This window comes from Pseudoliparis swirei, chromosome 11, assembly GCF_029220125.1.
Source record: "Pseudoliparis swirei isolate HS2019 ecotype Mariana Trench chromosome 11, NWPU_hadal_v1, whole genome shotgun sequence".
NCBI lineage: Eukaryota > Metazoa > Chordata > Actinopteri > Perciformes > Liparidae > Pseudoliparis > Pseudoliparis swirei.
The window spans coordinates 20914267-20932041 of NC_079398.1; the positions used below are offsets into that span (position 1 = coordinate 20914267).

The 17775-nt window shown below is 45.6% G+C and overlaps 1 protein-coding gene across 2 annotated transcripts in view; it reads left to right on the forward strand.

The window, feature by feature from the left end:
- trip11 (thyroid hormone receptor interactor 11) overlaps positions 1-17775 on the forward strand; it is a 29103-nt gene that overhangs the window by 5056 nt on the left and 6272 nt on the right. The window contains exons 2-16 of one of the 2 annotated variants that reach the window (XM_056427227.1): positions 3338-3414; positions 4914-5024; positions 5588-5890; positions 6489-6557; positions 6845-7007; positions 7233-7559; positions 8754-8794; positions 8886-8984; positions 9210-9413; positions 10136-13162; positions 13469-13609; positions 14468-14661; positions 15248-15411; positions 15547-15650; positions 15754-15853. In XM_056427227.1, coding sequence (XP_056283202.1) covers positions 3338-3414; positions 4914-5024; positions 5588-5890; positions 6489-6557; positions 6845-7007; positions 7233-7559; positions 8754-8794; positions 8886-8984; positions 9210-9413; positions 10136-13162; positions 13469-13609; positions 14468-14661; positions 15248-15411; positions 15547-15650; positions 15754-15853 — 5124 coding nt within the window. The remainder of the gene's footprint in view (positions 1-3337; positions 3415-4913; positions 5025-5587; positions 5891-6488; positions 6558-6844; positions 7008-7232; positions 7560-8753; positions 8795-8885; positions 8985-9209; positions 9414-10135; positions 13163-13468; positions 13610-14467; positions 14662-15247; positions 15412-15546; positions 15651-15753; positions 15854-17775) is intronic. The other variant, XM_056427226.1, reaches the window with a different exon arrangement.

The following is a 17775-nucleotide window of genomic DNA, read 5'->3' on the forward strand; positions in this document are numbered from 1 at the left end:
CCATGCGCCCAAACTGCACAATGCAGAGTTAGATTTTCACCTCCATCCTCTAACGCCAGCCAACTGAACTCCTGTTTCCGGGATAATTTAAATTCTCGCCTGCACTTATACTTTGTCTTTACCCACCGCCATGTTCCAATGAGGGCCTGATCAGCGATCAGTTCTGTGCAGCTGCCCACAGAGGAGAGAGGGATGGCTCAAGTTTTAGCTTAAGTTTATGTATAGAGCATATTTGATAAGAACACAAATGGACCAAACTGCTGCACGGTGATAAAACAGCAATATATATATAAGAAGTGTCAATCGAGGGTACTAGCCTGACATTTCTCTTGCTCCGGCAATCCTTATTGTTGAGTCCTGCCAGGTCCCTGACACTGACGCACCTAGATATCTATTTCATGTTTTTATTTCCACCTGTGTTTGAAGTCAAATGTCTTCCGTGGGAAAGGTCTATAAACCCCAGCCACACTATGGTCTTCATCTTCAGCACTTGGTGCGTGACTCGTAAGATGCTTGATGAACTTTAAAGCTCTAGAATCCTGGAGATCGATAGTAAGACATTACATTACATTACATGTCATTTAGCTGACGCTTTTATCCAAAGCGACTTACAATCCTGTTACAATCATACATCGTAGACGCAGCTACTGGGAGCAATTCAGGGTTAAGTGTCTTTCTCAAGGACACATCGGCTAGGGCGGGGATTGAACCTCCAACCCCCTGATTGAAAGACGGACCTGCTAACCACAGACCAAGACGATTTTTCTTCTAGTCTAAAACCTGTTATCCCTCCTGTTACCTTTGGGGTCAATTTGACCCCATTCAATGTTTAACATCTCTAAAAATATTATTGACATACTTTTTTTTGCTTCATATTTCATGACTTTTGCTAATTTATTGGGGACAACTGGGAAAACATAAAAGTCACATGATGATATGTTTTCACTGTCCTGAACACAACTTGTACGCATCGGTGTTCTTTGGGGTCAATTTGACCCCAGGCTGTTTTTCACTGTGTAAAACATATAAGAAATATCAACTTTTTAATTTATTTAGAGGGCTATTTAGGTAGTCAACAAACACACAAAAAGTACCTGACACTTAAACTTGGAAAACAATATTAATTAATTCTAATCATCATCAGGGTAAAAGATGTTAGTAAATTTGAAGGTAACAGGAGGGTTAAAAGACTCAAAACCAACAATGAATTGAACCTTCATATAATGTGTGTGAAGCATGATATATTTCGCCAATGTGTATTAATCTGCGACCGGTGGCCCTCACCTCGGTGGTCATGAAATGCTGAGAGGCTGATAAAGGACTACATCTGCGCCTTCCTCCCTTCCTCCATGGACCCGCTGCAGTTTGCTTATCGCCCAAACAGATCCACGGATGATGCTGTCTCCCAGGTACTGCACACCACTCTCTCATCTGGACAGCCAGAGGGGGCTATGTGAGACTGCTGTTCATTGATTATAGTTCAGCTTTCAACACCATAGTCCCTCCAGACTGGCCGGCAAGCTGACTGAGCTGGGACTGAACACCCCCTGTGTGCTTGGATCCTGGACTTCCTGACCGCCCAGGCCACAGGTGGTCAGGGTGGGCAGACACACCTCAAATCCCTCACCCTGAACACAGGATCCCCCAGGGTTGCGTCCTCAGCCCCCTACTGTACTCCCTGTACACACATGACTGTGTGGCCAGGTTCAGCTCAACACCATCATCAAGTTTGCGGATAACACAGTGGTGGTGGGCCTGATCTCCGACAACGTCGAGAAGGCCTACCTGGAGGAAGTTGCTGATCTGTCACTCTGGTGCCAGGACAACAGCCTCATCATGAATGTCACCAAAACTAAGGAGCTGATTGTGGACTTTAGGAGGCACAACAACAGAGGACGTACTCACCACTGGGGATTAACGGGACTACTGTGGAGAGGGTGGCGGCTATAAATACCTGGGAGTCCACATCACCGAGGATCTGACATGGTCAACAAACACAGACACTCTGGTGAGAAAGGCAAGGCAGCGCCTCTACCACCTCAGGCAGCTGAGGAAATTTAAAGTTTCCCAGAGGATCCTTCAGTCCTTCTACTCTGGAGCTGTAGAGGGCGTCCTGACAGGAAGCATCACAGCCTGGTTTGGCAACTGCTCCGCTCAGGACAGGAAGGCTCTGCAGAGAGTAGTGCGTTCGGCTGAGCGCACTATTGGAACTACACTCCCACCCTGCAGGACTTGTACACCAGGAGGTGCAGAACCAGAGCCGGCAGGATCATGAAGGATCCTCACCACCCCAACAACAGACTGTTTCAGCTGCTGCGGTCAGGCAGGCGCCTCCGTAGTCACGCTGCAAGAACAGAGAGACTGAGACGGAGTTTCTTTCCTCAGGCCATCAGGATTGTGAACTCCGACCTCACCAGGACCCCCACATAGACCCACACAACTGCCCCTCTTAGGCACACACACACACACACACACACTTACTGTAAATATTGTGTTGTTTTTTATTGTAAATAGTGTGTACTTGTTGCCCTTGCACATTCCTGCTGAGCATTGCCACTTTCATTTCACTGCACACCCTGTGTGTGTATGTGACAAATAAAACATCTTGAATCTTGAATCTTGAATGTTTTGAATGTGCTTCTAAACTCGAAATTCACGTTATCAGAAAACTGATCAAATCCCGGAAAAAAAAGAAGTTTCTCTTTCTGTCTACATGAGAAAAACATCAAACTACACTACCGTTCAAAAGTTTGGGGTCATCCAGACAATTTCGTGTCTTCCATGAAAACTCACTTTTATTTATCAAATGAATTGAAAATTGAATAGAAAATATAGTCAAGGTTAGAAATAATGATTAATATTTGAAGTATTAATTTTGTTCTTCAAACTTCAAGCTCAAAGGAAGGCCAGTTGTATAGCTTATATCACCAGCATAACTGTTTTCAGCTGTGCTAACATAATTGCACAAGGGTTTTCTAATCAGATATTAGTCTTCTAAGGCGATTAGCAAACACAATGTACCATGAGAACACTGGAGTGATAGTTGATGGAAATGGTCCTCTATACACCTCTGGAGATATTTCATTGGAAACCAGACGTTTCCACCTAGAATAGTCATTTACCACATTAACAATGTATAGTGTGTATTTTTGATTAATGTTATCTTTATTGAAAAAACAGTGCTTTTCTTTGAAAAATAAAGACATTTCTAAGTGACCCCAAACTTTTGAACGGCAGTGTATGTTTGTGGATTAGACTCACATCGCTGCCTTTTTGTTTTTGCTTTAAACTGATATATTTTGATATATTCAACGCTATATTCTCCTTGTAACTGCAGATGCTGCCACAGAACTGCATGTGTCCAATACCAAGTTGGCTGACGTCGAGGGTGCTTTTGCCTCTCAGAAATCTGAGGTGAGATTTTTGTGCATTTATTCACAAGTGGTCAGAAGTCGTCTTGCCCCAATACATTTGTTTTGTTCAATAGCAGTTATCAAATAACAGCAAAGACTAAGTTGATTATTGCGTGTTATCCGCCATGCGCCCAAACTGCACAATGCAGAGTTAGATTTTCACCTCCATCCTCTAACGCCAGCCAACTGAACTCCTGTTTCCGGGGTAATTTAAATTCTCGCCTGCACTTATACTTTGTCTTTACCCACCGCCATGTTCCAATGAGGGCCTGATCAGCGATCAGTTCTGTGCAGCTGCCCACAGAGGAGAGAGGGATGGCTCAAGTTTTAGCTTAAGTTTATGTATAGAGCATATTTGATAAGAACACAAATGGACCAAACTGCTGCACGGTGATAAAACAGCAATATATATATAAGAAGTGTCAATCGAGGGTACTAGCCTGACATTTCTCTTGCTCCGGCAATCCTTATTGTTGAGTCCTGCCAGGTCCCTGACACTGACGCACCTAGATATCTATTTCATGTTTTTATTTCCACCTGTGTTTGAAGTCAAATGTCTTCCGTGGGAAAGGTCTATAAACCCCAGCCACACTATGGTCTTCATCTTCAGCACTTGGTGCGTGACTCGTAAGATGCTTGATGAACTTTAAAGCTCTAGAATCCTGGAGATCGATAGTAAGACATTACATTACATTACATGTCATTTTAGCTGACGCTTTTATCCAAAGCGACTTACAATCCTGTTACAATCATACATCGTAGACGCAGCTACTGGGAGCAATTCAGGGTTAAGTGTCTTTCTCAAGGACACATCGGCTAGGGCGGGGATTGAACCTCCAACCCCCTGATTGAAAGACGGACCTGCTAACCACTGACCAAGACGATTTTTCTTCTAGTCTAAAACCTGTTATCCCTCCTGTTACCTTTGGGGTCAATTTGACCCCATTCAATGTTTAACATCTCTAAAAATATTATTGACATACTTTTTTTTGCTTCATATTTCATGACTTTTGCTAATTTATTGGGGACAACTGGGAAAACATAAAAGTCACATGATGATATGTTTTCACTGTCCTGAACACAACTTGTACGCATCGGTGTTCTTTGGGGTCAATTTGACCCCAGGCTGTTTTTCACTGTGTAAAACATATAAGAAATATCAACTTTTTAATTTATTTAGAGGGCTATTTAGGTAGTCAACAAACACACAAAAAGTACCTGACACTTAAACTTGGAAAACAATATTAATTAATTCTAATCATCATCAGGGTAAAAGATGTTAGTAAATTTGAAGGTAACAGGAGGGTTAAAAGACTCAAAACCAACAATGAATTGAACCTTCATATAATGTGTGTGTGAAGCATGATATATTTCGCCAATGTGTATTAATCTGCAGCTAAAAATGTTCCCGACCACCTTCCTGTAAAGCATAACAATGTTAACTTCATGCATATATGTTTGTACGTGACTCCCTCCCTCCCTTCTCTCTCTTTGTTGCAGTACGACAGGTTGAGGAAGCTCCATGCCGAGCTCGAGGAGAAGCTGGAGGCCTCAGAGATCCAGATTAAAGGACAGTCCGCGGAGTACAGAACCCTTCTGCAACAGAAAGATGTGTGTACATTTGTGTTATGAATGAAAGCATTTACGTAATATGTTTCAAAAAATACACGCGATGAAAGTTTATTTTTCATGATTTTCTCCAAAGGCAGTTAGTTAGAAGCACATTTTCCTCCACTTGGCATTTCACATCCTAATTTAAAACCTAAATTCATTAAATGTTCTTTATCTTAAAGAAATGTAATAAAACCTTTTTTATTTCATTTCATTTCATTTATTTATTTATTTGTACAGGGACCGGACACATTAATCAACCCATGGGTAAATGTGTTAACGTTAGCTTAGGCTAAATTTCAGCTTTGGTCCCTGTGGCCAGATGTTACAGCCTTCACTAAAGGAGTAAGAGGTTAACACGGTAACATAATAGAAAAGCAGTAAACATACAGGTTACGATAAAATACTGGCCTCTTCATAAAATCATTAAAACATCAAATAAAAAATAAAATAAAATAAAAACAGACATAAAAACAATAATTATTTACACAATCACTGAGGAGGGAGTCACAGTTCATGCTCACACATCTTTTAAAGCGCTAATGTTTGTTTGTGTCTTCAAGGTGGAGCTCAGTCACCTGAAAGCTCGACAGAGTGGACTCCAGGAGGAAGTCCAGAACCTGCATCACTCGGCTCAGTCCGCCTCCGCCGGTCCGGCCATGCTGCCGGTCACCACTTCTTCCTCGACCGCCGCCTCCGCTTCTGTCTCCTCCTACATGTCCCGGCCCTTGGACTCCCACCAGGGTTTCCACGGCGACGAAATGGACCTCAGCGACGTGATCTGGTCGCAGCAGGAGATCAACCGGCTGTCGACGGAAGTCGTGCGTCTGGAGGCCGCGGTGGCGCACTGGAGGCGGATGTCTCAGGTGATGATGATGCAGCGGGACGGGTGGTTTCTGGTACCCAGAGTTGATACTGGGTCATCCAGTTGTGGGAATAGTTCCACATTTCCATCGTAGATAATATCCTTTTATATATTCACAGTTTGATGTGAATTTGCATTGATTAAACAAACAATATATGATGTTTCATGCTTCGTGATTACTTAACTTTAGAGGTGCTGAGAGAGAGATTATGGTAAGAGTCTGTATGCTAAGCTAAATGTTTCCTGGTTGTAGCGTCATATTTACTACAGAGACATAAGAGTAGCATCGATCTAACTCGGCAATGATGCAGATAACTATATTTCCCAAAATGTCAAACTATCCTTGAACTAAAGTGTTTGTTTCTTTAACAGCTGATTCAACCATATGCCCTGGAAGCATGGCTTTTGAAAAATGCATTGGTTTTATTTGAGCATTCCTTAGTCCCACACAAGAGCGGCTGCATAAAACAATGTGCCAGATACTAATAATACATTTATTTGTTTTGACCATAATTGTTTTGATTTGTTTAACATCTTTCTGACGCACCAAAAAACTAATTACTTTATGTTCATAATTGTGTTTCTATGTTTTATTTCAGGCATCAACAGAAGCTGCACCTGGTAATGGCGACCAGGGAGAGGTTCTCAAACTTCAAAGAACTATTAAGGTGAATTTTTTTATTTTTGCAAGATCAAATTATATTTTATGGTTGAATCAACACAACTACTATTATGAATATTTTATATTGACTATGTTTTTAATGTGAAAGGGGTGGTTCGTTCTACCCAACACCGAAGTTCATCTTAGAGTCATGGAGTCAGTGTTGTGTTTGTTTTTGCTCTCCCCATGTCGCCAATATTTCCATGAATATAAATCGGAATAATTCATAACAACTTGCACAGATCTGAGTGACGCCGAGACTCCAACCTCAATGTTATTGCTGCTTTGGAACAGGAGCTGCGGGAGGAGATGGGCCGTGAGGTGGATGAACACCAGCATGAACTGGCAGCTCTGCAGGACGCCCAGCGGCAGAAGATGGCCGACATGACGAGGCGACATAGAGACGACCTAGCGGAGTACGAGGAGAGGATAGAGGAGCTGGAGGAACAGATTCATGGTACTCAGCCAAACTTTGATATTTGTTATTGTAACTTGTGCAAGCGATAGGAAAGGTGTTTCCAGTTTTTTATTTTGCAAATGTCAACAAACTGTCAAAAAAATGTAGACGAAATGTGGAAGCGAGGCACCTTTGCCAAATGTAGTACTGTACTTGTGATAAACCCCTTTAACTCAGTGTTTCTACACATCAAATGAACTCCCTCCTCTGAATCTTTCTCCCCAGGTGGCGGTCCAGCCACTTCCCCGTCAGATGCCTCCAAACTGCCCGAACTTCAGAAAACCATAAGCTCCCTGCAGGAAGCGGCGGACCAGCGGGAGGATCAGCTGGCCGAGCTGGCCGCCAGTCTGGAGGAGGCGCAGACGAAACAGGCGGCGCTGCAGGCGGAGAAAGACGAGGTCCAGGAGGAAAACACCGGGCTGCTGCAGAACTACACACGGCTGCAGGACTCCGTCACCGAGCTTCAGACGCGGGTACAAGAGCAGGAGGGGAAGTCTCTGCAAAAAGCCCAGCTGGACCACGAGATCCAAGTTCTGAAAACAAACCTTGCAGGTATACTGTTATTCATGGTGAATCCAGCTCATTCATGCCATTACATTAAAGCTCCCGAGTGGTCTTAGAATATCAATTAATGTAGCATGGCCAGATATCAATTCTCTAAGGTTGATCTGAATGGTTTTCTCTCCTCTCGTTATCATTATGCAACAATTGTACCTTAAAATAACAGCTTGAAAAAAATTGTGCCGCTACAATGACTTTTAATATGGCGATTTGCGCCTCCGCTATTGCCATCGGGGGTCTGTGGGGAAATAACTCCGCTATGTAGGATTCTGGAGCCGCCCGATCCGGGGCGGATGTACTTCGACCTGCTTTCTGGCAGTGATTACGCAATGTCATAAAGTGCCACTCCACGCTCGCAGCTACAGAATAAGGGCGAAGCAAGCGAAGTCTCTTGTAATGAATTACACGTTCCAATGTAAATTATGAATATGTAGCTTTTTGGTGTTGTTAACAATATTGTATTCGATCACACGTACTCCACATTCAAACATTTAGAAAACAACGTATAGAGGCTGAAAACGCGATCGGTATTTCATCTAAACTAAATGTTGTCGTTCTTTTGGTTATGTTAGCATTCATCTCCGATATCACAATGAATAAAACTATGCAGTCATATTTATGTAAAATCTTTGAATATTCTTACCTTATCGGTTGACATCATTTCTTGGTTTCTGACTTCGTCTGGTCATCAATACAAGTGTATGCGAGGCTGCATCTATCGTAACTGGGTATTTACGACACTGAAGTAAACGTTAAATACCTCCAAAACTGAAGGGGGCGCTAAAAGGGAAAAACTCCATTATGGGGATTTAAGAACAGCTGAATGGTTTTGCCAGTATCTTTTATCAAAGGTTTTTCCCCCATCTGTGAAAACGTTAACTAAAAGAAGTGAGGTTTATTTCTTCATTCACTGTAATAGAAAGTTAGATAATTTAGAAGTAACCTGGAAAAAAACATGAATGCTTTTCGTCTTTTGAACATGGGGTGGTGGTGGTGCACTTCAGCCTCTTGTGGCCGACATGAGTAGTACAACAATAAACGCATTAAGTCACAAACAAATGACACATAACAATTGAGATCAGACTTAGACAACGGATCACTAGATTGGTTTCTTCTCAGGTCTTCCATACCCATAAGTTGTTGTCCTTCATAAATAACCTGCATATTCATTATTCTGATTTTCAGAAGCAGAAAAAGAAATTGCAGATCTGAAAAGCATGACTGGGGTTAGTGTGATTATGAATCATTAACCATACATCATGTTTAATATGTATAATGTATGTAGTTTATTGAACCCTAACTCTTTTTTATAATTAGGGTGAACCAAAGGAGGAAGTTGAACATGCAGACATCTTAGAACTGAACACTATGATTGGGACGTTGAGGGAAGAAATGGAAGTCCTCGAACAAGAAAAGGTTTGTTCATCTGGTGCTATCTGAATATTGTAACCACAGGCTGCTCAAATGATCTGATGTATACCTGTATTGATTTTTTTGATGCATTTATTATGTGTGTCACGGCAGCAATATAGAACCTGGTGATGTATTTACACTTGTGTTAAGACAGGAAAGGTCAGAACTCAGGTCGAGTAACCGAGGTCTATTGGATTATATAAAATATTTGTTTGTGTTTTTTCACAGCTCAGTCTCCAAGACAGACTAGAAATATCCGAGGAACAAATAGTCAGCAATAACGAAGCGGAGTCCGGTGACACCGAGTCACTGGAGGATCTGAAGGCGGAGCTGGAGAGGAGGGAAAAGGCCCTGAGAAACAACGAGGAGGAACGAGAAACACTGATGTCAGAGCTGGAGGAACTGGACCGGCAAAACCAGGAAGCAACGCAGGTCTGACTGACAACTGTGGATTGCTTTCTTTGTTATCATATAGTCATTATAATGATAGTTTTTATCTAGCAGCCAAAGTGCTTTACAAAGATCCGCCTGAAAGGAAAAGTGTGTAGCATTGACAGGGATCGACTGGCACAAATATAATATTAATGTTTTCTTTCGTTTTCAATCAAGTGAAAATATGAATTGTTTTATTTTCGTTACCTTAGAAAAAGCCGTTTTTATCCTCTTCAGCTGGTGGCAATCTGTAACCAGCCGACAAATCCTACACACTGAACCATTCTAAGGCAATACAGTAATGCAAGGGAGAATACTGTATACAAAAATCAAGTATTAACAAATGTAAAAAAAGAAATAACAAGAAAACCTACATTTGCACATATTTTAGCATAGAATTTGGCACGTTATTGTTGTTATTATGTAATTTATCTCAATTTCATATGCAGGTAAAAACACTACAAAAACCAATGCAATCTCTTACATTGTAATATTAAACTGTGACATCCATAATTTGCTCCTTATTTAATTTAACCTACTGTGTTGTAATAGTCTTCAGACATTGTAAAGGCCTCATGCTGGGCCAAAAACAAAGATAAGACATGTAAATGTATTTACAATTTAAAAGGAAACTATGGAGAAACCCTACAAAAATATAACTAACGTGCTGAAAATACTTTTTTTTACAAGTTACTGATTTATTTCCTACTTTTTCTGTCTAGCACATGATCTCCGTGAAGGAGCAGCTCTCTGGACAGCTGAGGGAGGCCGAGGCGGAACTGACTGGACTGACTACAGAGCTGAACACAACCAAAGACCAGAGGAGGGCACTGGAGCAAGAGCTGGACGACCAAAAAGAGAACGCGAGCCAGAGCGCTTTCACCCTCGACGAGCTGCACATGGACAAACAGGAGCTGGAGCGGACAGTGAAGGAGCTGAAGGACAAACTGGGACGTGCACAGGAGCAGAGCAGGGAGGCACGCAGAGAAATCACAGAGCTGAAGAAGACTTCTCAGGAGCGAGAGGAGCAATTATCTTTGGCCAAAGCGGAGCTGGATCAGGCAGGCGGGAGAGGAACTGAGGCAGAGGACACTGGAGAGGGGCGAGCGGCGAAGGAGAGGGAGTTGTCAGAGCTCAAGAGAGAATTGGATGAGATGAGGAGCTCGCAGCAGAAGCTGCTGTCTGAGGACTATGAGTTGAAGATGGAGATCAGGAGGTTGGAGACGGAGAGTGATGAGGCTGTGGGTAGAACTGAGGAACTGACCACGCAGATGAAGGAAAGCCTGGGTGCTCTGAACAGGTCACTACGTGAGAAAGACCTTCGTGTCGAGGCTCTGAAGCTGGAGAAAAATCAAAGAGAGGGGGACCTGGAGCAGGCTGAGAGGATGCTCACAGAACAGGGCAAACAGTTCCAGCAGACCATCGAGGAGTTGACCCGAGCCCGCTCCGTGGACGCCTCCGCGTTACAGACGGAGCACGAGTGCGCCATCAAACTCAACCAGGAGAAAGACGCGGAGATATCTCAGCTGAAGAGAGACGTGGAGCAGCTGGCGTCCGACCACAGAGACGCCAACGGGATGCTTTCCATCGCGGTCGCGGGGCAGAAGCAGCTGACGGACTTGCTGCAGGAGAAGGACGTCTTCGTGGACGCGGTAAAACAGAACGCTTCCGATTTGCAGAGGGAGCTGGAGAACAGTATTTCAGTCGTGACGAAGGAAGCGGACGCCCTCAAACTGGCGCTAGAGGAGAAGGATATCCTGCTGGGCGGTATGAAGGAGAAGAACAGTCATTTGAAAGAAGAGATCGACCGACTCAGGGATCAGCAGAGCAGACCACAAACTCTGTCTGAGCCCGGGACCTTGTACATCATCACAGAGCTGGAGACGGAGATCACCCAGCTCAAGTCCTCCAGGAACGGTCTGGAAGAGGAGGTCCAGATTCTGAGGAGGACCGTGGAGGAGCTGCAGGCCTCTCTCCTCCTGTCGCAGCAGTCCCTCCAGGGGCAGCAGACGGAGCTGGAGCAGGCTCACACTCGCCACCAGCAGAGCACGCTGAACTACGACACGCTCATCCATGCCAGAGACGACGAGATCTCCTGCCTCCATCGGACCGTCGACCGGCTCGGCGAGGGCCGCGCGCGCGACTCCCCGCCCGTGCAGGGCGAGGTCATCCTGCAGGAGGAGAAGACCCAGACTCTAAATCAGGAGAACGGCAACGAGAAACACGACCTGTCAAAGGTAGACAGAGAAAGACTGGTGAGCGGCATCAAGGAGAAAGAGGCCGAGATCGGCCTGCTGAACGAGAAGAACCTCTCGCTGACCAGACAGCTGGATCAGCTGTTGCTGTACCGGGACGAGGTGGGCAAACTGTCCCAGATGGTCCTGCAGAAGGATTTGGAGCTCCAGGCGCTTCATGCCAGAATGTCCATGGTCGGAGGCGGCGGACACAGCCAGGATGTCATGTTCCTCCAGCAGCAGCTGCAGGCGTACGCCGTGGAGAGAGAGCAAGTGCTCGCCGTGCTCAACGAGAAGACCCGGGAGAACAGCCAGCTCCGCTCCGACTACCACCGCCTCATGGATATCATGGCGGGGAAGGAGGCGGCCCTGTCGAAGCTCCAGCAGGAGAACCAACGCCTCTTCAACATGAGCGACCCCTTGGGGAGCCAAGAGATGTTCAAGGAGACCATCCAGAACCTGTCCCGCATCATCAGGGAGAAGGACATCGAGATCGACGCTTTGACCCAGAAGTGCCAGACGCTGGTGACCGTCCTGCAGTCCTCGGGGGGCGAGTTCGGCAGCGGCTCCGGAGGGGTCAGCAGCAACCAGTTCGAGGAGCTGCTGCAGGAGAGGGACACGCTGAAGCAGCAGGTGAAGAAGATGGAGGAGTGGAAGCAGCAGGTGATCACCACGGTCAAGAACATGCAGCACGAGTCGGCCCAGCTGCAGGAGGAGCTGATCAAGCTGCAGGGTCAGGTCTGCGCCGACAGCGACAGCAGCTCCAAGCTGTCGGTGGACTACGCCGGACTGATCCAGAGCTACGAGCGGAAGGAAAGGAAGCTGGGAAGTCTGAGTCAGGAGCTCGCCCAGGTCCAGCAGAGCATCACCCAGCTCAGCTCCACCAAGGACGTCCTGCTGGGCAAACTGGACATCGTGGCTCCGGAAGTCGTCGCTGCTCAGGCGAGCGGAGCTTCTCTCTCAGCTGATGCTCCAAGCCGCCAGGCGTCTCCCACGGCGACCTACGAGAAACCCACGGAGGAGATTATTCAGCTGCGCATTCAGTTGGCCGAGAAGGAGAACGCGATCGTGACCCTTCAGGAGAACAACCGCCGGCTCTCCGACTCGACGTCGGCCACAGAGAGCGAGCAGAGGAGTCAGGTCGAGGACGTCCGAGAGAGGCTGGAGGCCCTGCGGGGCTCTGTGAGGGAGAAGGACCTGCTCATCAAAACCAAAGGCGACCAGCTGAGTCACGTCAGAGAGCAGCTGCGGAACCGCGAGAACGACAACGAGGTGCTGAAGCAGGCCGTGACCAACCTGAAGGAGCGCGCCCTCATTCTGGAAATGGACGGGAGGAAGCTGAAGGAGGAGAACGAGCTGGTGGCCTCGCGCTCTCGGGAGAAAGAGTCCGAGTTCAGAGCGCTGCAGGAAACCAACATGCAGGTTTCCCTCCTGCTGAGGGAGAAGGAGTTTGAACTGAGTGCAGTGAGCGAGAAGTCTGCAACAGTGGAGAGGATGCTCAAGGACAAAGAGCAGGTCAGTGGGCAACGAAGACTTCTGAATCGTTACGTTTTTAAACTATTTAAAGACATCTTCCTTTCAGTTTTATTTGAATACACTTCTTTGTCTTGTGTAACTGGAAGGAATATTTAACCTGCAAAATGACCACGTGTCTGAAGAATTAATTGCTCAAATAGTGTTACTTTTATTAGTAAAAATAAAAAAGAATTGTCGTTTTGGGGGGTAAAATATTACTTAAAGTGGAAAACTGTGGTTTACTTTTCTCTTTTTATTCTTCTAATAGTCTCATTTCTGATTCTCTCTGCTGCTGATGTAACGCAGGGTAAGTCTGGTGAGCTGAATCAACTCCTGAATGAGCTGAAGTCCATGCAGGAGAAGGCGTTTGCGTTCCAGCAGGAGAGGGACCAGGTGATGATGGCACTGAAGCAAAAACAAATGGAGACCACGGCGGTACAAACGGAGGTAGGAGGACAGCGGATGTTCAGTCACTCGCCTTCAGCTTTGAACCGTGCGTCTGTGTTTGCTCACCGCCGGGTTCAACACTTTCTATTTGTGTACATGCATTACATTTGTTTTTACATTGTAAATTCCATCAAAACACACTTTGTGCTGTATTTCTGAGAAGCAATAAAGGGAATCTATTTTGCAGATTGTACATCAGTATAAGGATCAATATATGTTAAACTAGAACGGGCACTCGGTAGAGCGCATACCTTCGCATATCACAAGATTGGGCATTGGATTATGAACATTTTGGCATTAGTTGCATGCCAATTGGATACAAATTGACCGTGCTATGGTAAAAAGAAGATTTTGACCTTTTCATGGCCTTGACCTTTGACCCGATAAATCCCAAAAATCTAATCAAATAGTCCCCGGATAAGAACCAATCATCCCACCAAATTTCATGTGATTCGGTTTAATACTTTTTGTGTTATGCGAGTAACACGCATACAAATAAATAAATACACGGCGATCAAAACATAACCTTCCGCATTTTCAATGCGAAGGTAAAAAAACTAAACAATTTGGTGTAATTTTCTCATGATCAGGTTAATCACATTATTTTCTTGGATGATAAACATCAAGTCGCATCACAATAGACTGAAGACAAATAGGCGTCAACAATTAAAAAATATTTGATCTTAATAAGTAATATATTTAAATTTACAAAAATATAATATTTCATTCTGGAAACCCTGTGTTGGTTCCTCATGTTTTCCAGTCATAAAATACACGCCGAGGAACTTTTCCATTCGACTGTAAGGGTTTCAGTTCAGTACTCTACACATCGTAACCGCGTTTCCGTTTCCTTCACAGCTTCAGCACATGAGGGACAAAGAGCAGCGTCTCAACCTGGAGCTGGAGAGGTTACGTAATCACCTCCTGGAGATCGAGGACTCGTACACGAGAGAAGCCGTCGCTGCAGAGGCCCGGGAGACGGAGCTGCGCAGGAGGGTGGCTCTGCTGGACGGCAAACTGGCCACATCCTCCAGTGCTGTGGAGAATGCCAGGTGAGCCTGATCAATGACATCATCGGGTGATATCGCTGCTCATTTTCACCATGGTTGATGTGTTGAATAGGAACAGCATGCCGTATTTAATGGAGAATAGTTGTCATCGGTGGCTGTGTGATAAAAGAAAAAAGGTGCAAATTTACCAAACTAATGATCTAAAATGGGGTTCTGCATTGTAGTTGGAACACTGTACTTGTTAAATAAGGCTATTTAGTCTGCAACAGTCCTGAGATTCTCTGATATTAAAGGAATACACACAGCCACAACATAACCATTATACACCAGTTCATCAATTATTCACCCGTTGTTGCCGTGATTGCCTGCGTGTCAATTCAAGGTTCAACGTGGATAAAGTAATTGATGACAAATTTTAATTTTGTGAGTAACGTATTCCTTTTAAGTACTAGATGCCCAAAACGTATCCTCCAGTTGAAGGACTTTGACTAAGAGGTTCTTGCCTTCTATTGGCTGGGCCTTATTTTTGGAATTGATCTGAATGTCAATGATCACCTGATAAAAATGAAGGTGTAGAAATAGTGAAAGTCAATCTGCCTGTTTTTCCCCCCTGGCCCTCTGCCTCCAGCCAACAGGCCAGCATGCAGGTGGAGTCTCTGCAGGAGCAGCTGACTCGAGTGGTGAAGCAGAGGGACGAGGCGCTCGTCAGCCTCAGGACCTCCCAGGAGCAGGTCAACCAGTACGCAGTGTCGCTCTCCAACCTGCAGATGGTGCTAGAGCAGTTTCAACAAGGCAAGCCGCCTCCTTCTCCCTGGAAGACTCATCTTAATATCTACCCTGGTGGTACTGAGAAGGCAGTGTGTACCTGCAGTTTTGGAATGAAATACCCATTTAACCTGTAATTGTGTCCCCCCCCCTCCTCATCAGAAGAGAAAGCCATGTTCTCTGCAGAGCTCGATAGACTCAAGAAGGAGAAGGACGAGTGGAAAAGAAAAGCACTGAGGCTGGAGGACCAAGCATCCTCCCTTCAGGTAGACCAGCAATCAATAACTGATCAAGATATCTATTCACTTTATTGATATACGAACAGCAAGGCCACAACGCAAACGGTAACGGCGGTCTGCTCTCTGTCAGATTAACCTCGACGAAGCCAACTCCGCTCTCGAATCGGCGTCTCGCCTCACCGATCAGCTCGACCTAAACGAGGAGCAAATTGACGAGCTGAAGAAACAAGGTGAGCGGCAGCCGAGTGTGACCACGCCCCGCTTCTCAGTGAGTTATGAGAACGCCGGACCGAAAACTCCATAGAAGCTACAAACGGAGGTATCTTTGGAAAAGGGATGCAATAACGGAAAGAAAAAGTATTTCAAACTGTTATAACATCTGCTCGGTTCAAAGACCTCTGATGTATATTTACGATGTTGTGGAATGCAACTGGCATCGTCTGCTGCCGCTTTCTGGCCCAGGCAGCCTTTAGACATCAACGTATTTCTTTCCATTCTCTGAGGCTTTTACTTGAGTGTGCACATGTCCTAATCATAATGTGAAAAACGGAGCAAGTGAAACTCTGGTCGCCCCCCCTAGGTGAGGTTCTCCTCCACACACTTCAGATTTCTCTCTTATCTCTCTCTCTGATTAGGCCGGCACATTCTCAGACGGCTTCTTTTCTCACCCCTCTGGCTGTTCAGACGTTGTATTCGTTCGGACCTGACATGAGGTCATATACTTACTGCACAAATGAGTCACCTGTGGGATATTTACATTGAGGCTATTAATAGTCGGTTAGCCGTGGGAACGTCTCACCGATGAGAGGGTGGCTTTGGTTTGGGCACCGTAGCCCCAGTGTGTGCCTCGCGTGCATTAACAGTGAATTCGAGCCGCAGCACAAAGGATCCGATGTCGTGATTAACAAATACCCGATGAGCTTAGAAAACCCCAGAAGGTCTTTTAACGAAACGTCCTGCTGTTCTAAAAGTATTTCCAGATTCCTCAAAGGCTCTTCAAACCATCTGGATGACAAAAAACATTCGGTCCCCCGCACAGTATAAACGATTTGAGCATTTTATATGATCATTTTTTATGTTCAGTGATACGGATGTTACTCTTTATATTTCCATTATAATAGAGCATTCTCACTCTCTCTCTCTCTCTCTCTCTAACAGGTCTCTCTCTCTCTCTCTAACAGGTCTCTCTCTCTATCTATCTCTCTAACAGGTCTCTCTCTCTCTAACAGGTCTCTCTCTCTTTCTCTCTCTCTAACAGGTCTCTCTCTCTCTCTAACAGGTCTCTCTATCTATCTCTCTCTAACAGGTCTCTCTCTCTCTCTCTCTCTCTCTCTCTCTCTAACAGGTCTCTCTCTCTCTCTCTCTCGAACAGGTCTCTCTCTCTTTCTCCCTCTCTAACAGGTCTCTCTCTCTCCCTCTCTGAGCATGAGCAGGGAGGTTGTGAGCTGAGAGCGTTAGCTTGGGGTTTTAACGGTGGTTTTCCTCGTTAAAGTGATAGTTATAGAGCGGTGTGTATGTGGTGATGTCACAGGAGTGTGTGAGTGGCTGTTGGTGCACGAGGGGTTTGGTGACTCGACCGGTGACACCGGCGGTCAGTCACCGTGGCAACGTGCCTCCGTTCATGAAAGAGGAGGCTCTGGTTAAGGAGTTGGTGGGATACGGGAAGGTGGTGTCGCAGGTGAGGACGGTCCCCTCAGGGCTGGAGTCCCCCCTGCTGCAGCAGGTGGTGTCTCACAGGAGGCAGCTCCTCATGGACCTCATGGTGAACATGAAGGTGGATGCGTAAGTCCAGTAGGGAGGAGGACTCTGCTTTTAATACCGAGTCCAGGGCCGAGTCCAGTATATTTGCATGGGGCTCATGGGGCTACAGTTTAAAGGAAATACAAGATTTTCTCCCAGAAAACGAAAAACATGAGGGATGTGAAGCTGGAGGATGACTTCCCAGACGAAGACGAGTTCTACTACGCTCCTCGGCTCCACGGGGCCAGGGAAGGCAGAGGAGAGCCACCAGAGATCTACAGGCTGAGGGAGGTTCTGCAGAAGATCAGCAAAGAGATCAATGACGACCATGAAGATGTCGGGATGTGAGCAGTGGAGGAGGCCGGAGCCACCGGCCCCCAGAGGAACCTCTGGAGAACGGGGCCAGGATGGA